The sequence below is a fragment of the Alligator sinensis genome, unplaced genomic scaffold, assembly GCF_000455745.1.
Source record: "Alligator sinensis unplaced genomic scaffold, ASM45574v1 scaffold970_1, whole genome shotgun sequence".
In the NCBI taxonomy this organism is placed as follows: Eukaryota; Metazoa; Chordata; order Crocodylia; family Alligatoridae; genus Alligator; species Alligator sinensis.
The window spans coordinates 2229602-2249718 of NW_005842094.1; the positions used below are offsets into that span (position 1 = coordinate 2229602).

General features: G+C 35.6%; 1 protein-coding gene across 3 annotated transcripts in view; it reads right to left on the bottom strand.

Moving 5' to 3' along the window:
• SYCP2 (synaptonemal complex protein 2) overlaps window positions 1-20117 on the bottom strand; it is a 45695-nt gene that overhangs the window by 6802 nt on the left and 18776 nt on the right. For 2 of the 3 annotated variants that reach the window (XM_025204717.1, XM_006024090.2), the window contains 22 exons: window positions 19851-19925; window positions 18566-18721; window positions 17459-17558; window positions 16109-16278; window positions 14564-14639; window positions 14399-14456; window positions 13487-13623; window positions 13052-13398; window positions 12215-12339; window positions 10888-10921; window positions 10198-10268; window positions 10043-10100; window positions 9073-9128; window positions 8309-8357; window positions 7922-8096; window positions 7487-7554; window positions 6590-6763; window positions 5109-5301; window positions 3644-3894; window positions 2951-3136; window positions 2198-2288; window positions 1013-1180 (listed from right to left, as the gene is read on the bottom strand). In XM_025204717.1, the coding sequence (XP_025060502.1) occupies window positions 1013-1180; window positions 2198-2288; window positions 2951-3136; window positions 3644-3894; window positions 5109-5301; window positions 6590-6763; window positions 7487-7554; window positions 7922-8096; window positions 8309-8357; window positions 9073-9128; window positions 10043-10100; window positions 10198-10268; window positions 10888-10921; window positions 12215-12339; window positions 13052-13398; window positions 13487-13623; window positions 14399-14456; window positions 14564-14639; window positions 16109-16278; window positions 17459-17558; window positions 18566-18721; window positions 19851-19925 (2818 nt within the window). The remainder of the gene's footprint in view (window positions 1-1012; window positions 1181-2197; window positions 2289-2950; window positions 3137-3643; window positions 3895-5108; window positions 5302-6589; window positions 6764-7486; window positions 7555-7921; window positions 8097-8308; window positions 8358-9072; window positions 9129-10042; window positions 10101-10197; window positions 10269-10887; window positions 10922-12214; window positions 12340-13051; window positions 13399-13486; window positions 13624-14398; window positions 14457-14563; window positions 14640-16108; window positions 16279-17458; window positions 17559-18565; window positions 18722-19850; window positions 19926-20117) is intronic. The other variant, XM_025204718.1, reaches the window with a different exon arrangement.

Here is a 20117-nt window from a genome sequence, read left to right on the forward strand (position 1 = left end):
GACCATGATCCAGCTCTCTCTCCTATTAATTTGGCCTCTTCTTCAGGAGAGGTGAAAGAAGGTAAGAAGAAGAAAAGAAAATGGAAAACATGGAAAAAACAGAGAACATACAGAAAAGGAGAAGCAAGGTAGTTTCATTAACTGAAGTTGACAGAATTCATGGTAAAGATGAACATTAGGGGTACATCACTGTACCCCTAATGTTCTTTGGTATGAGACTCATTAATAGTGCAGCCCCCTGTAAGAAAAGCTGTGTCTTTGGGCTTGATCACAAGCACTCCCAAAACTAACTCTACTTTTTTCAGTAAGATCTGCAGTTACTGTTCACACCTTTCTTGCCAGGTCACCAGTGCACTACTATACTGATGTACATTGTGAAGTCTTAAGTTTTCTGTTGTTTGTTCTCCTTCCGTTTAGTCCTCCTCTCTAAGTCCAGCCTTGACTCACACCAAGGAACTGGTTGTGGAAAAGCATACACACAGGAATGAGAGACAGTTATTAATCTTTTGATTCTACTGAACCTGAATTTTTGGTCTCCTTGCTTTGCAATAGAGCAGAAAACAGTCAGCGAGAACTTGTTCCCATTTTATTAACTGAAGAAACTGTCAGAAAACACTTTATTCAACTCTTAACCTGATAATTTAAGTATACAAAATATAAATAGCCAACATTCAATCTGAGAAAAATATTGGGTTTAAAGCCTTACTTCTGTGAAAATATTTTTACTGATGAGAAAAATTATGCTTTCTCACTCATCTGAAAGATAAGCAGCATACAGTATTTCTTGAATATTTACATTACTAGGTAAGGAAAGAAAATGTTCCTGAGCACATTCCATTGGTATCTCAGAAAAAAACAGCTGAGTCTGTTTTCTTACATACTGCAATAAATTGAGCTTACGAAAGGATCCTGTGGATTTAATCTAGAGTTGCAATATGATCTTTATTAATATGTTTCTGGTTTATACTTCTTGTATGATGATATTTAAAGGTCAACTTGAGCTCTTGCTAACCTCTACTACTGGCAATATCTTCATCTGCTTTGAATAATTTTTTAGGGAGTAACTTTATTTTTCTCTTTCGTTTTTCATCCTCTTCTTTCCTCATTTCCATCATTTCATCAGAATCACTTTCTATGTCACTGCAATACATTCGTTTGAGATTTGAATGTATGGAAGGTCCTGTAAGCATGATAAAAACGCATTCTATTTTAAGTTACTTAGAAAGAAGCACAGGATAATTTATTTTCTGTATGATTTTGTGTGGAGCAATGAGAGTCTGACAGATTTTTCTAATCACTAAAAAGAGTTTATTCCCACATTCTGGGAGTATGTGCCTTTGCTCTACCACTTCCGGAATCATACTGGAATCTGAGTATTGCATTTGCAAATGGTCATGTGCTACCATCAAACATTTATAACTATGCAAATAAGGGTCATATAGCCCAATTGCTTTCATTATCTTTATGCTTATATACCAATGATATTGCCATACAGACAACACCAAAGAAGCAGAAAAGTACATAGTTAGTGAGAACCTTCTGGAAAATGCCCATTAAAAGGTGCTCATGTCTCTACTGGGGATTATTTCTGCAGATGCTTTGCTCCTGTAAGACTAACAAGCAGCACAAACCTCTACAGTAGGACTGGATATTTGATTAAATAAAGGCTGAGGGACTAGTTTCATATTATGAGCACTAGATTTAGCTCTTAAATGAAGTGGTAACAAAGTACAGTGGATGCAAGTCTCAAAAGTCTACGCTTGCTAGTGGATCCATGGTTATAATAAAACACTTCCTTCCAACCCTATTGGGGCAACAGCGTTCCTTGCTAATAAATTAACGTTCATATAATCTAGTCCTGGAATCCTGGGTAGTGCTACTAAATCCCCCCTCCTCCTTTTAGTTGAAGGTCAGCTATTAACCTGACAACCTATGTAGGCAAAGGGATGCTTAAACTCATTGCTAACTGGTCCTTCTACAGTATGAGTAAATAAGCATTACATCCAACAGGAACGCCTTGTCAATAACAAAGATATACTAATTTTAGGAAAGTAATTAATTGGGTACAAATGAGAAAACAAATCAAGAGGCGGAGGTTGTGAAGAGTCAGGCCATATTTATGTATTTAAGAAAATATTTTCATCGCCTATTTACAATTATTAAGATGAGTGCTTTTTCATAAATGAAGTTTACGTACCAGATTCATGTATGTGACCTACAGGGTCTTTACGCCATGACTGTTCTCTGTCTCCACTAGAAGTGGTTAACTGAGATGGAGATAAGGATTCCTAAAAGAAAAATAATCATTTTACCTGTAAGATAGGGAGCCTATTTAGATCTTCAACATCTTCTTGAATTTCAAGAATTTCCATTTCAATTTTTTTTTTAAATAAGAAATATGAAAATATGAAGTAACAATAAATAAATTAGTTTGTGTATACAAGTTTTATACAAGTACCCTGGCTTATAGAGGAAAATTTTAATGCTTACTTACCAATATTTGTATTAGTAGCTATACTAAGTAGTAGCATATTAAGGCTACAATGATAAGAAACCACTTTCTATTTTAAAAACTTTTGCATGCAGAAGCAAAAGAATTTTTCCGTCTGTGAAAACTGATTTTTATTTTATAAAAATATCAAGATCAAAAACCAAAAGGAAAGAGATACTACATATTCTTCATGAAGACAGGAATTAAAAGGTCTTGGTACAGAATTCTTTTCTAGCTGTCTATGAAATCTATGAAATTTCTAACTTAATTACATCCCAAACATTTTTAAGAAAGGAAAATAAAATTTGCAGGCACTATTACAGGTAAACAATAGCCTCTAATGTTGATATCGTAAAGCAACAGATAGACATTATTTCCTAATGTCTTGATTACATGTAAAAATAAACAAAACATACAAAGCCACAGCTTTTTAAAAGGGATAGATGACAGATACCATACCTCTCCTTTACTTTGCATGATATTTTTGGTGAGATCTTTCATTTCTTCAATGGCAAGTTTGCCAGAACGGTAATTTTCAAGCTGGATTGCTTCATTAATATTGCTCAGTTCTACATCAGGTACAGAAATCTCTATGACTTTTCTACTTGTGACAGTTTTGTCTATGGTTACTGCAGTCAGGCTGGGCTGAACATTAATATATAATAAATCATTATTGAAAAAAGGCATTTTGGTTTAAACAATAAATAATTATATATCATATACACCTCTTCAGCAGTTCGTATTGGCTTGCTCTAGCATCTCATTGTTCAGCATGCTAGCTGTTGTGAATCCCAGGCCTAGTTATCTAAATCCACTGCACAGAAAAAACTTAAGCTCGACCTGGATTTGTAAATTCCACTCTGGAGCCTAAAGTTCCTTTGTATATTTTGGGATTAAAGCTCTTCATCACATCTTACTATGCATATATTCAGAAGACAGCTGAAGGCAGCCTTAAATTTTGTTTGGGACTTACACATGATGTTATTATTTATATCAGTAAGTTCTGATTAACTTCTCCAAAAAGTGAACGTTCTTAATTAGACCAGCTTGGTTCACTGTTTGATTAAACATGTCCCCTAATCCTGCAGGACACTGATTAAAAATGTCCAACACAAGTGTATTAATTGTAAATCATAACTTTTAAACTCTTACCAAAGAGACTGGACTTAAACCTGGTGAAAAACTTTCATTTTCAAACATGGACTTTCTCACAGTATTTTCAGGAGACTGGTTTAGAGAAGTATGTTGATCATTCTTTTTTGTTGCATGCAGCATATTAATGGACATTAATTTCACAGTGTCTAAAGAGTCCTTTTCTGGTGTTGGGTCCTGAAGAGATGATGTTGATCTTTCCATTGAAATGTGCTCTTGGATGAGTGCCTCCTCTGACAGTTTCTCAGCACCTAGAGCAGGGGTTTTCAACCTTTTTTAATAAGTGTACCCCTGGCGGCCAGACACGGAGCTGGGGGGGAAGGGGTGGCGTGCAGCTGGATGTGGAGTGGGGGGGATGGGGACGGCCGCAAGCAGAGCAGCGACAGCGTGGTGTGGTCCGTAGTCCTGGCAGTTGCCATGTGCAAGCTCCCTCCCCCCAGCATCCAACCGGCTGGACAGCGTCTGTGTGGCCTGCAGAGGGGCGCCGCTGCCCTCCCCCGCTGCTCTGTCCCCATCCCACACGCTCTGTCCCCACCCACCCGTGCTTACCCCCTAGGGTCTTTCTAAGTACCTCCAGGGGTACTTGTACCCCTGATTGACAACCCCTGACCTAGAGAATAAAACACTTAATTGAGGGTATTGAGTAGCCTAGGCAGGAGGCAGTAGCGCAGGGGTAAGCAACCCCTAGCACATGTGCCAGAGTGTGGCATACAAAGGTGTTTTGCTTCGCACGCACACCTCAGGGAAGGGGCCAGCGCTGCACTGCCACAACAAGGATTGGACACTGCAAAGTTCCCCTACCATCTGCCCCTGGCATGCCAACATTTTACAAGTCAAGGTTGCAGGTGTTTTTGGCACTGTGCAAAAACACTGCCAACCCCCACAGTAGTCTCACTTGAAAAGTGATTACAGAATAACTCTACAGGGTCTGATCTGGAAGGCAACTACAAGGAACAGTGGAAGATGAGTACGTGAACAGAAGTCCAGATTGCAACCCTACAAATCTCAGAATAAGAATATTAATGAACAGCCTGCCCTCCCTTCTAAAGAGAACAGGACTTTTAGAGGACAAAGACCAAAATGACCACGTGGTCTCTACTAGGTGGATAATTTTAGCAATCCTGAAATCAGCTCAGTGACTCCTAAAGGGCACTGTAATCAACCCTGTAATCTAAGAGTTTTGGATCACTGTAAAGATCTACCAAAACAAGTACTTATGACCCAAATGGGCAGACAGGATGTCAAAAAAGGATTAAACTGAAAATCTAACAGGTTGCTGATATGCAATGGGACAAAATTATTTAGGCTTACTTATGAAATCTAAAAAGTAGTATATTTGAGCAGTTTCCTGTAAAAGAACAGAAAGAAGCTCTGTCTCAAGTCAAGAGGTGATTGAAAGGAACTTTGGTGTGGAAGGAACATTGGGTCTGAAAATGCTAAAAGCAAACGTATGACTAATACACACTTCTCACTGTTTCAATAGATGCTGGACTTTCAGTTGATGGCACTGGTAATCCTTTTTTTTTTCTTTGTCTTGCAAGATCTTTTGATTTATTTTTGATAATCTGTTGTTTTCTTGTTACTTCCTTTTCTGAATCTGTAGAGCCAGTGGTCTTCTTTTGCTTGACTGTTTTGTTTTGTCCATTTTCATGTTCTTTCTAGAGGTAAAAAAATCTATATAAGGATTACATTTCAACTCACTGGGTGCGTCTACATGTGCAGCAGACTGAGCAGTTGTTATTGTGCAGTCATTTAGTACTTGCTTAACCAAGGTTACTGTGCAGTCCCAATACCACACTGCTATTTTTAGCAACTACTGCACAGTGGCAACAAGCTACAGAGATGTAGCATCTCGTGTAGACGCACCCACTGGGCGCATGCACATGTGCTTTACCGTGGAGTTGACTAATTAGCTCTGCAGTAAAGTGTCACAGTCCACACGTGCGCCAGTATTAGGGCATAGTAAATTAATTTACTTCACCATAAGATAGTACTGCTGGAGACAGGGAGGGCTGGGGCACAAGGGTGCTAAAGTGCCTAGCCACATGGCTGCACACTCTCAGCACCCTCATGCCCCAGCCAGGCCCTCCACAACCCAACACCACCACCTAGGGCCTAGGGTTGACACTTTGTGCCCCTGCAAGTCCGGGATGCTCCGCCCTGGTTCAAAGTGCAGCTGTCCCAGGCACATGTGTAGATGCTGCATCCGGGAGCAGTGAATTCCAGTTCAAACTGCTTTGAAGTTTATTGTGTCACTTACTGAATACCTATGCATACTGACAGGTGTTATAAATCTATAACACAATACAACACAACTATGCAGGCAGATATTGTGGGCCCTAATCTGCAAGTCTGCTCAGTGCCTTCTTTCTGGTTACTAAGGGGAAGTGTAAACCAAGGCTGCTTACAAACATGGGGGAAAAAAATCCAAAACACAGTGCTTTACTTTCAACACAGAGTGCCCCCATGCCAAGTACAATGTGTGCCTAGAAGACAAATTGTGTCAGTTTGAGCCAGCTCGCCCAGCATCTGTATAGCTCATGCACTTCAGCAGGGCTTTGTGGTGCTTTTATCTAATAGCTGATTGACTGAATCGCCAAAAAGCCCTCCTGAACTGAGTAAGCTATACAGGGAGCCAGGTCGAATTGACAGGATTCGTCTTCCAGTAAAGTGTTGGCTTTTTGTTTTTCCCATGTTTGTCAGCACCTCAAAAGTCTGTTGAAGTGAGATAGTGAAGAAAAGGTAGGGAATGATTTCAAGAGCAGCTGAGAACCCACAATTCTATCTGCTGTCTAAGGAAAGCATGGAGGCTTCCAAAAATTAATCTCAGAGAATCTAAATTAGGCAACTCAGCATTTAGAACATCTTTAAAATCAGAGGGTTTTTTTTTTTAATTCAAGGTACCAAGCCTTAATAGGTCTTTAGGAGAACGATAGTGCAGTTTACCTGCATTTTTAGTTTAACAGGGTACTCTAAAGCTTCCTCTCCACTGTCTGACTCTGAATTTGAGAGATCTTTGTAACTTTTTTTGGATAATGCTGCTCTTCGAGGCCTTTCTGGTTTGACCGTTTGTTTTATACTCTCATCAGTCTTTGTACTTGTTTTTTTACAAGCAGGTACCTTCAGAAAAAAATAAAATCGTCAACTTTACAATCACATGCAACTACAAGAAGTATGGGTAGGGTAGCAAGGTAAAACACTTTACATACTAGGAACAAACCACTGAAAAATAAAATGACTGGAAAGTAAAAATATCTTTGCTGCATGACAAAGATAAATTACATTATTTGTAATGTGGCTCAACTGACTTTAGCATACTAAGACCTGGGATGAATACAGCAAGTAATATTTAATGTTAGTCTAACCCTGGCTCAGACAAAACTTGGCAGGTTAATAAGCCAACAGTTAATTCCAATGATTAAAGACTGTTTTCCTCATTCTCCTGGTGAGAGGACCAGCATATATTCACAATTTTGTACAAGCTAAAAATAGTGCAGATATCCAGTGAAACAGATGAAAATGCCCGTAGTGGTAAGTGAAGGTTAACAGACTTCTGGTAGGTGTTTTGACAAATATAAAAGAGGAGACTAGAAAAGCAGCAGAAGTCTCCAGTGTATGGCAACTCTTAGCTAGTGTTATCAGGGAGTAAGACCTACCATATCTGACATTTTAATTGGCTCTACTGCTAAAACAGCTTAAACCACATTTTAAAAATAATTTTGAAATAACTTTGTAGAAGTTTCAGCAAATTAATAGAGATAATTAAAAAAATATTTAGCCCAGTTAAGAAGTACGTAATGAAACACATATTTCAATGTGTATTAATTCAAGTTGCATTTTTACCTTTTTGTTCTTTGTTTTTTCCTCTTTAGAGATATCCATCAGATCTGCAGCTTCAGGGACTACTTCTGCTGTTAAAACAAAAAAGTTGAAAAAACTACCATAATATCTGCAATTCTAACCAACTACATTGGTTTGAAGAAGGTATCGTATTCATCTATCGATTTATTTATTCCGTAAATTGTCTATAGCTTATTTTGATAGTAATAAGATTTTTTTAAAGTTTTTTTTCTGGTCCAAATTAAGCACTTTTCAAAAATCACTTTCATAAAGGCTTAAGCCTAACAAATGCGAAATGTTTTGGAAGTTAAGAGAAGAATATGATTGATATATATTGAAATATAACATACATTATCTATGGCAAATATAATTAAATTTTTGCAAATTCATTATAATGCAAGGTCATTCCGCAAACCTGTACATCAAATAGTTTCTTACTTGTTTCTACCCTTTTTGGTTTCTTTAGGTTCTGATTTCTACTATAGTCTGTTAGCTGAGGTTTATGCTTTCTACTGGACTCTTGTAGCCAACTAACGTCTGTCTTGCTGTCATCACCTCTATATTCTGTGTCTGTGTCACTGAACAGATGCTTCTTGTTTTGATTATTTCTAGCCTATGATAAAGAAGTGTTTAGAGGTAATTTGTGTCTTTTATTTATAATATAATTCTTACTTAAATAATACTGGTACCTTTGAAAGGGGGAAATAGGCAATTTGAACTAAAAGCCAAAGTCTTAGAGTTTTCAGAATCCTTTGTATTTATGGTTATTTAAAATGTTAATTTTTGGTCTCTGCAATCAATTTTCCCGGAGTTTAAAGAACTTACTTTTTTCCCTTCTTTTTTCTCAATGACAGTTTTTTTTTCATCAGGATTCCTAAAAGAGAATTAAAGTTGAAAATACCTGACTAGACTGTTTACACCTTACTACTAATGGTATATAAGTGTGTGGGAGAGGAATCAATGCACACATTCCAGATATCATAATTTTGGCAAGTCTAGAGACCTCCTTCTCCTTTAGAGCTAATATACTAGCTTCCAAGTTTTAAGCAATAAGGCACCCAATAAATAGTCTGTTTTCTTGGGGAGTGATCACAACTAATGAGAGGACAGTACAAAACTGCCATTAGGCTGTCTCCCAACAGAGTGTCTTATGAGGAAAAAACAAAGCAATCTTCATAAAGAAAAACAACTTGCACTAACCTAGATAACCTAATTAAAACAGAAAAGCTATAGGCAAATTTGCCAAAAGCAAAGGAGTAAAAGCAACATGTAACCTAGAAAGCATTAGATCTGCTTTACCTACTGAAGAAAAGAAAAGAAAAGAAAAGAAAAGAAAAGAAAAGAAAAGAAAAGAAAAGAAAAGAAATAATGAAATTATTTCCTGGGGAAGCAAAACTACAAGATGGTTTTCCTCACTATATCTGGAGCACTTGCATATGCCATGTGGACTTGCACAGAGGAAGGCTGATGGAAGTAAATTAAAATATTAATTATGAGCATCTCTAAGAGAGAGTGCTCATAATGAATATTTTCTCATTATTTTTCTCTGTTGCATTTCCCAGACATGAAAAACAATGTAATATGCTTACAGTTTTTTTGTCGGGTTTGTATTAGCTTTCAGTTTGGTGACATGTACTTCTTGGATCTAAAAAGGTAAAACAAACAAATGAGAAAAAATACCAATGTATATTCATATTTTATACGTTAGTAATTCAGACACAGAACAAGTATATGCCTTTTTACCCAGATATTTTAGCTTTTATTTAAGTTAAAACAGTTAACTTTATACCTTAGAAATTTTCAAATCATTGCCTCGGATTTTCAAAGGTATTTATTTGCATCAGGACATATACTCAGGCATACTTGAAAATCTTCCATTTACATCTTTAGCTGTCTAAACATCCTTAAAAATCAGGGGCTTTGGAATGCAAGTCTCACAGATTTTCAAAACATCTAAAATCCATTTAGAAACTGTGGTTTGGCTTCCAAAATCACTTAGGTACTCATGAAAACTTTACTGTATACCTATTACATTCTAGAATTTGGTTTTACAATTATAAAATCAGAGAAATAAAAAAACTTTTGTTAAACAGAACAATGCACTAACAAGAGCAGCTGTCTCAACCACATTTTTAACAGGAAACTTATCTTCTTCTTTCTTTTTTTAGTTGACTAACTGGAACAAGAAGGATCTGCTATACTGTCCTTTAAATAAGATCTTTATTTGTTTTTAAATTATTTTAAAATGATTCTTCTAATAATTTTTATAATGGCAGATCAACAGAAGATCCTACTGAGTATCCAGGGGTCAATAAAACTCACACAAAAAAACCCCAGGGCAGTGTGCCTTTGCAGCGCGGAAAATACCTGACTGTGCAGTATGTGGCGCTGCACACATTTGTGGCGCCACATACTGCATGGCCATCCTTGTCTGGACGCATCCAAAGTGTTTATCTTATTCTGGGTCATGTTGTAATTTTCAAATAGAAATACAATTTTCTATTAACAGAGTTCCTTTGTATTCTGTTCTTTTAATCCTAATTACAGTTGTAATCTTACTCCAAGCTTTATTGTAGGTTCATCAAATCCACTTGTGTTGAAATTGTAGACATCATCCCTGTTATAAGATTAAAAATAACAAAAACCTTTGGTGAATTGATGAATACTCAAGGCTAGATAACTGACATTTCCAAACAGAAGTACCAAATACTTACACGTATCCTGCACTTATATTAAGAGTAGTAGCAGTTTTCAGGTTTCTATAACTTCTATTCTGAACTATTTCCTATGAAGAAAATAAGAGTTATGTGGAGCTTATTTAGTCATCAGTAAAAAGCATGTTCTTCAGTATAAACATGGGCAATAAATCAGTTAACTAAGGGTATGACAAATGTAACATTTGTATTGCTATATTAGTCCTTTCTAGCAATACAGAAGTCAAGTGAACAGATGTGCATGCTCCCTGTAGCACTACAAAAACACTGCTGGATGAAACAGCAACTTCTCTGTGGAACTAAATGTGGATGGTGAACTGTAGTGCAAGGGGGGCAGAAAGAGTGCCTTTGGATCCACCATATCCCATAGTGCCCTACTTCTTACCCTCCACTTCTAAGGGGAAGGAAGGAGGAGCGGGGTGGACAGATAATGAGCACTGCGCCTGGGCACTCAGCTGTCAGAGTTGGAGAGCAGAGCTCTCCAAAAGGCTCTCTGCCTCTAGCCTCCTGATTCTGCCAGAGGGCTGTGGAGCAGATCTGGAGCCCCAGGAGCTTCTTGTCAGCCCTGCAGGACTATGGGATATTTCAAGTATTAGAAGTGCAATGAAAAACAAGATTTTGTTATACTTTAGTACAACGTATCAATTTTCAGATAAAGTTTTCAGGTACTTCAACAAAATATAAATATACCTTATTGGCACTGAATCCAGACTTATTTAATGACCTAAAAAAAAATCATAAAATGTATTGCAAAAACATATTCAGTATACCATTAACATAAAAGAAAGACTTGGTAGCATGAAGAAATATTTGCTAATAAAGTGTGGTATGGTTATTAATATTTGCTAAAATAGAATCAAAGTTAACATGTGGCCAAGTTAGCATGTGTAACATAACAAAAATATATTTTAAAATTTCAGCACTTTATAAAATGGATTTTGCAAACAAATTGCACAAGTATAAATCAATTCCAATCCCTCTCAATTTTTTTCAGGATTATTCCATATCATTCAGCAAGGCAGAAAGGTTACATTTTCAAAATTTTCCAAGTGACTTCCAAGCATATGTAGAAACATTTTCAGAATTGCACAACAGCTATATTTGGATATCTAAAAGGTACAGTGTAGGGCCAAGTGGGATTTTTGGGTGCACCTAGGAGCGTAACACTAAGATAGATATATCCTTGTATCAATCATTCAGAAAACATGACAGACGTGGCTGATCACCCAGGTATTATGACAGCTGAATCATTTTAACTTTACCTAGTTATTTTTTTCCAGCCAGCTAACATCGAAATTATAGAGAAGAGAAAAAAATATAAACAAAAATATTAACAGCAATAAAACCGGGTAAGATAGCATCAGCTAAGAGAATACGGAGGTTGTTCTGTCTCTCTGCCACAGATGGCAAAAAAGGAAATAAGTAGCTATTAGGGATGGTCTACACTTAAGACCTCAGGAGCGGAAGCACAAGAATGTGCAAGATGTGTATGCCGCTCTAATGGTCACAGCTGGTTAAAAGATTTTGATCTTTTATGTAAGGGGAATATGAACAGCAAGCATGGAATCCACATGTATACATGTCTGAAGAAGAATCACTGGTCATATTTTCTGATTCCACCAAATTCCTTTTAATGTGGATGTAGCTTCTAGTATTTTTCTATTTTTGCATGGCAGAACTGAATCAATATCAATTAGCACAGGACACAAAGTGAACCACCCGCAAACTTACGAGTAAGTCATAACTAAGACATACACAAAGCAAAGCAAGAAATGGGGTTTCTTATGATGATCTTTTATTGAACCAACTTCATAGTTGGGATAGAGTTAGACAAGCTTTCAAATGCAAGACTTTCTTCAATTATGATGTCTTGCATTCAAAAGCTTATCTAACTATGCAGTTGGTCCAATAAAAGAAATCACTCTAAGAAATCCTTGCCCCTCACATAATTTCTGAACCATCATGGCTCTAACATTGCTCTTACACTACAAAAAGAAAAACCTGATTCACATCATACCTGTTGTTACCTAAAGATTCTGTTACTTTTCTTGCACATTTACTGTCATTCTTTTTTTTGTATCTGTCACTAATTTTATTTATTAGTGATTCTGCTGCTTCAGCCGTTTCTTTGGATTTTGCTTTCTGTAACAAAAAACTTTATTTATAACATTTTAACTTTGTCCAGATGCCTGCTTCATAGAAAGGTCGAGCTCCAGTTGTGCTACGGGACTTTATTCAGGAAGCCCAGACTCCTATAGATCCCAGAAATTCACTAAGCTTGAAGGTATTTTTTCCCATTAGGTATGTTCAACAGGTATACTACTTGGGCAATGTAAGAACATTTCTAAAGGAAATTCTCAGAGAAATTTTCCAACTACAGCTTTTCATGCAGGAGGTATGAATCTGAACACCTTTATCAGTAGGACAGATAACAGTAATTAGCACTTGCTTACTAGTGTTTGCAGGATATGACTCTCAGTTATTTTATATTAATTTTTATCAACCAAAAAAGACCTAAACTCACATTAAGGGCAAGATTTTAAATCCCTTCACCTGGCCAAATTTGGATTCCATTTCTAAATATTTCAGAAAGAAATTTGTTTTAAATGGGACATTATGGTATAAGGTAACATTTACAAGTGCACTAAGATCCAAGCATATACATACAAATGAATAAGATCTGAGAACATGCAAACCCCTTTATTATTCTGCATGATAACAAGCTGAGTGGTGAGCAAATAAGTAGAATTAAAATATGCCATAAAGCAAATACTGACATAATGAAAACGTAACATAGAAAGGAAACTAAAACTTTCCTGTCTCCAAGGCAGATGAACCAAGATAAAACTCTTACCTTCTCAGAGCTTTTGCAATGTGAAGTCCCTTTTTTATCTTTGTACTCCATTAAATCAACATTCATCAAAGATTTTTCAGCCATTCTTGTTGGATGAATTGATTTAAAAGGTGTTATTTCAGGTATACTACGAGTATCTGTTGCCTCTGTACATAGTATTTTCTGTTCCAAATGCTTAGGGGTGGTTAGTGATTGCCCAGTTTGCATTCTGCAGTATTCCTCTTTCATTTTATTAGCTTCACTTTTTTGCTTCTTTTCTATATTTCTACTCTGACATTTTGGAGATGTACTTTCAAAAATTGAACAGAAAGCTCTTTGTTTGGAAGCTCTTTCACTAAGAATAGAAACTAATGCAAATAAAAAAGAAAATTAAAAACATGGGAAAAATTGAGTACAAAAATAATTTGCCATTAATAAATATTTATCAAGCTTCACCTTGATGGGATGCATATCCTGCTGATGTATTTGTTTTCTGTTTGTCACAGCTTGTTATAATGCTCTCAGGCACAGAACATGCCCTTTTTTTCCAGGTTTTATTTTCATCAGAAGAAATTTCCAAAATACCAGGCAATCTACAAAAATAATTCTACTGTATTAAAACTGAAATACAGAAATTAGGTATTTATAAGTAACTATAATAAACATATGTCAGAAAAATATTTTCTAAATAATAACACTACTAATTAAGACGTTAAATTTTATAACAAAATGGAATTGATCATTACATAACAAGGAAAATACAGTAAAAAGGAAAATCATCACATTAAACTAAAAATTAAATATAGTGACAGTCTATTTTATTTCAATTTTAAAAATTCAAAGACTGTGATTAGACTTGCTTGTGGCTGAGTCTTGATGCATGTTTAGGAGAGTCAAAGACGGGACATTTTTATTATTATTTGCTACAGGGATCACAAATACTAATAAAGAACGCATGAACGATGTGTTCTTTAATTGAAATTACTAGATCTTGCTAAACATTCCTGATTTATTAGCTCATTCCTTTTCATGACTATTAAAACACAGAAGATTTAATTGGTAAACATGTTTTTAAAAACCAGTCTGGAAATGGTTTGGTTGAATGAATGTTTCTAAAAGTTGCATTGCAGGAATAAAACAAACCCAAAAAGTGTAATAAATGGCTGAGCCTTTAGCTAATAGTTCCAAAATACAGCTAAATAATTCAGGAAGATCTAGATATCTAAATTTTCTGTAATTCACTACAAGCACTTGTCAAATCACAATACAGGAATCTAATCAGTATATTTATAGATGTACTTACAGGTAATGTTCTTAAAACTAGTCATTACATAAGAGATACATTAACAGTTGTCATGTCATACTTACAGAGGTTTATCATTTCTCTCTAGTGGTTGGGAATCAGGAACAATATCTAATAGTTCATCTAAATAAAACATGAATTTAGTATTACAAATTAATTTTGCCACTTTCATAACAATATGAAAATAGAACAGTTTAAAAACAGTACTGAAAATTTGCCAAAGTACTCACCTAACATTTGTTTTTGGCCAGTCTTACTGTCTGCCTCACTTTGCATCATTTTCAAAACTTCTTCAGCTGACATTTGCTATAGACAAAGTAAGAAATTACAAAAATATATTGGCACGGAAAAATATGTTTTGTTCCTTATTAAAAAGCATTTTCAAATAAAATATAAATCTTCTCATTTTATATGTTTTAAAAAGGTTTTCAAATCATCTTGCCTCATTTCTTATTCTTGACTTGCAATTAATTTGTGTTGCACAAAATGCATTGCCCAGTACACCACCCTGCCTCCCCTAAAATTATTGAATCGTGTCTTTTAAGTAAAAAAGTAAGCTTTACAGATAATGAACTACTTTTGATAAATCTGTACTATGTCTTAAGAGTCACAAACTTCTTAGGTGCAGCTGTACATGGAAAAATGTTTTGGAATCCTACAATAAATACCATTTCAATGTATTCACCGTGCTTTAAATTACATATCAGATATGCATAACCTGCAAGTAAAGGATGACTTCCAATCTTCCAGCCCCACAAAGTCAGCCAAGTGCTGACAGTCAAATTGCACTCTTCTCATCTTACATCTTAATAGTAGTAAAGATTCTTCAAGGAAATGTGTATACCTGTGGAATCCACTGTATTCAGATTAATTATCCAGTGACACCTGTATGCCTTCAGTGAAGGCCTGATTCCAAGTTCAGTTAAGTCAACAAGAGGGCTTAAAAGGATTTTTGAACAGGCCTTGGGTCTGCAAAGCTGTGTCTAGATGACAATATTATTTTTAAACATATTTTGTAGTGTGTTTAAAAAAAATAAATTTGAGAAATGAAATGTCTGATTTTGAAACAGCTGGATAAATAATAACAGGTATCAAATGGGCTAAATAAAACAGGCATGTTTATAAAAAACAGGATTTCTATGAAGCTGATCATACATCTCCTTTTGATGTACCCACATATTTATGTTTAAAGTGCTCACAACATTGGAACACGTGTAAATAAGTTGTCTAACAACTTCTTTATAAAAATTGTTTAGTGTTGTATTTTGATGGCAATCCTGAGATAAAGGACAGGAATATTTAGTATTCCTTTGAATATGCATACTAAAATGTAATCTTTTCAATTATGTTTATAAATGTCAGCAATATTTTAGTGATTTACAAGTATCCTTTTGGTGCAAGAAAGCTAAAGAAAGCTAGGTCACTACTAATATACCGTACTGGAGTTTGAGAATGGAATGAATAAAAAACAAAAACATTGCCCAGGAGACATGATTAGATTTAGCCAATCCCATGGAATGAGTGAGTCTAAAGTTTATAGGAATCCTCCTCAATTTTAGCTGGATGAAATGTAATCTGTAACACAAAATGAGGCAGCAAAATGATTTAGAAAGAAAGTAATATGGACCTGCAAGGCTATATTTGGTCCAACACTGGTATGGACTAAACGATGTTATGAAAATAATCCAAAAATATTTTCTATATAGTGACGAACTGACTATGCACATACTTTCTAAAATAGATTTTAGCAAGAGCATAAAAATATAGTTAGTTACTTTTTCTGCAGAATTATTCCTTTTAAGAGATTCAGACACAGAAGACATACATGCTCCAGCAGGCTCTAGAATTAAATTCTTTATTCCACCCTCAGTTAAAGAACTTTTAGTTCTTTCAGAAGAATTCATCATTTGCAAAGGTAGTTTAAATCGACCCTTTCGTGGAGTTGCTGTAAACAAACCAGAGATTTGTTAGAATGATCTTCGTCTATTAACATGATTGTGCCATCCACTGCATCAGTATAGCTAGAGGGTGTTGCATAACGCCTCCCCTTTATAAAGTTTTAAACAAATGTCACCTAATTCCAGTAACAAATAAGCATTTCTTTCAAACAATTTCACTGATTTTAATGAAGTTACAATGGAGAATAAGGAACAAAAGGAGATTCTGTACACTAAATAAGGCATGGTTTCCTTGTGAAAAAATAGTACACGAACATTAAATTAATGATTATGCCATAATGCTTATGCACAGGAAAGAGTCATAGAAAATTAGGGTTGGAAGGGACCTCAGGAGGTCATCTAGTCCAACCCTTTGCTCAAAGCAGGACCATCTCCAACTTATCTGATCCTAGCCAAGGCTTTGTCTAGCCAGGTGTTCTTAAAAAAAGGCAGAGGAGAATCATTTAAAGAATCCAGCTGTAACTTTAATTTTAGAATCTCTTCTTGTGAAAGTTCTCAACTTTCAAAAATACTCTTTTAAAAAACGTTTTATATTTATATGTAGCAATTAGGATACCTGTGCTTTGGAGAGAGTTTCTTCTATCACCACTGAGCTCTTACTGGCTTTTCTCCTACAGGTCTCTTATGTAAAAAGGAGAAAGACCAAGCAGTGCCAACTGTTGTTGTGGATTGCCAGGAGGCATGTGAACTCTACCAGGGGTCAACTAAGAATTATTTGTGGAAGATTCTTTCATACCTCCTGCCCTATAGATTTATTCTTTTGAAGCCAATACCAGAAGCACTGGCCTGCCTCCCAGTTCCCAGGAGGGCTGAGCTCCTTGCATCATTATCTAAGAGGATAGTCAGATCATTCCAAAAGAAACTCATGGCCAAGCTGCTAGACAAGAAGTGAGGTTAAGCACCTCTCAGAGCTGGTCCTTGAGAGGTCAAGTTTGAGAGGGTGCACAGAAATTTAAGAAATTAAACATCTGATGAAGAGATACCACAAGTAACATTTTCTTCTCAATTCCAGTTTCATGATAGCTTTTGTCTGATTGTAATGAGCATAAGAAAAATTTGGCATAAAAATGTAAAAACTATACATACTGCCCCAAATAAAGCAGTCTAAGTAAGTTATTTTTAAAAATCAATTAATATTTTGAACCTTGAAAATAAGCATGAACTTACAGGTACTGACAAATACCAATGGGCTCCTATCAGGCAAGCTACCAGTTCTTGGGACAACCACTGTTGCTTCGGACACTTTTCTCTTACTAGGTGTGATGATCTTGACATGCATAAAAAATCCCAATTCATTAGCACAGTTTAAGACACAAATATATTTAACACACACACGCACACAATTTAACATGTATGTGATTACTGAAAAATCAGTTTTTTAAAATATCAAGCCCAATATCCTGGTTCTTCATGCTAATAGCAATGTAAAAGATGTATTTCCTACACTTTATTTTACACATAGGAGTTGTTATGTGGCATGCTAATTACATAGTCATTAAAACTAGACACTTTTAACTGAAATCATGATTTGATAAAGTTCCAATGTTGATAAGAGAGTAATTGACCCTTATTAATCTAATAAGGGCCAAATACTCTTCTCTGTATACTCCAATAACTGGGATGACTACAAAGAACTGCACAGGGATCAAATTACATCCAGTTAAGTAGATGTACATCCAGTAGACATCTGAAATTCGCTACACCTGAAATACTGAGGCTAAAAATCAACTGTGTAATTCAACAGATTTGTGTAAACAAAAGTTATCCAATCCTCTGCTCCTCTCATGACTCTTCTAAGAGTATCATTTACACATAAGAAGATCCACATGGAGCTGTTATCTGAACATGCAGGGGATATAGACCTTCTTTACAAATATCTCAGATCCTCATACTTAGCTGTACTCTGTGTGTGGGTGTGCATTTACACACATGAAACACCTGCCTTTAATAAGAAATGTTAATACTGAAGCTCATTAACAGCTCAAAAAGGGTTAAAAGAAACACTAGAACTCCACTGACCATAATATATACAAACATAAATAACAAAATATTCTGAAGTCACCTCTCAAAGATGCACCGGCCTCAGAAAACAAGAACTCAGAAAAACAAGTTATATAACTTAGGGACAACTAGCATCAGAACCATAACTGGTACAAGAACACTCACTGCAGTATAACTACAATGAAATTAATTCCCTACTATAAAGCACAATCAAGTATTACACTTTACTTTTATTTCTGATGTACTGTTTTTAGTTATGATAAGTTGAATTACCTTGGATTGAATATGTTCCCAGTTGTCTTGCTTAGTATTTTTATTCATATTTTTCTGTGCGTCATAAAGTTGCTGCTTTATGGACTTATTGGATTTATTTTCTATTTCTGACTTTCCTTTTATGCAAGGTGACAACTGACTTTCTGGTACAAGAACCTATTCAGTATTTTGGGAAAAATAATATCTTACATAAGCTTAATGTGTATTACCTTAAAATACAGTATTAGAAAATAAGAGTCATTGATCACAGTGGTGACTCTCTTGATCTTAGTTTTTCAAATGCATGAAGCACGTGGTTTGCAGGAAAAAGGGTGTGTTTAATTAATTTAAATGCAACACTAAGCATCTTAGTGTCAGCAAACATCATTCTTTACATACAATATATTTGATTGTACAATAAATCTATACCTTCTTACAATGCTGCCCACTTGCAATGTGAGTATGTGGAAAGTGGTACATGCAGTTGGATGGAAAGAATACAAGGATGTGATCTCTGGACTACATTTGCCTCCTAATTTTTTCAAAATTTTCTAGTAGTGGTATAGATCTATTGGTAGCAGAGCAGCTGAGATGTTTTTGTAAACACGGCACTAGTGCCTGCCAGTACATTAACCACCATATTCATTTTGACCAGCTATTGAACAGTAAGGCAACACAGTGCCTAAAATTCCTGCAACCCACTGGAGCCTTGCCTATCTACTTCATAGTGCAGTCACTAATGGGGAATTCAGTAGAGGGGGTAAAACTGATGGCTCCTATTCAGAGAAGCACTTAAATAGGAAAGCAACTAAATACCATCTGAAATAATGAAGATGCTTTCCAGGACCATGGCCAGTGTTATTAAAGACAGTGAATTTCAGTGGCCTAGCGGCACTAGATTTTGTTTGAAAAACTTCCTGATTTGCATACTGCTGTACCTTTTTGAAAAAAAAAGACCTCTTTCAAATGTGTTTGCATGTATATGTTAGTTATGGGATTTTAGTTCTGTAAACAAGGAGAAATATTTTATCTTCAATGATTTACTAATTGTCTTAAGAGGTGTTTTCTTCTTGTGATACTTTATCATAAAAGACGAGAAGTACTAAAAGACCAGAAGTAGTATAAGCCATAGAAAAATGTCAACCTATCAGGGGAAAAAAATCATATTAAATAACTTGGTGCTTGGTTCCTCAGTGACTATAGCAGCTGGCTGTCACATCTTGCAATCCTGTAACATCTCCTAACAAGCATCATTTGATAATCTGCCCAATCAAAATACTTTTCATATCATAACTGAAAAATGTACCTGTGATCCACTTTCATCAAAAATGATGTGCACTGATGTTTTGGCAACTGATATAGCTTGCTTCCTAGTAAACCCCTACAAAACAGAAAGAATTGCCAATTTAAAATATATGCTTGCTCATCTCACAGTTCTTCTACATGAAATGCAAACAAATATTTATTGCATAATCTCCAACTACAGAGTACAGGAAATTCCATGCAGAAGAAAGGAAAGGTTTCATTATATAAATGTATTTAGAATCTTTCTATTTGTCCTTGGCTCAAGGAA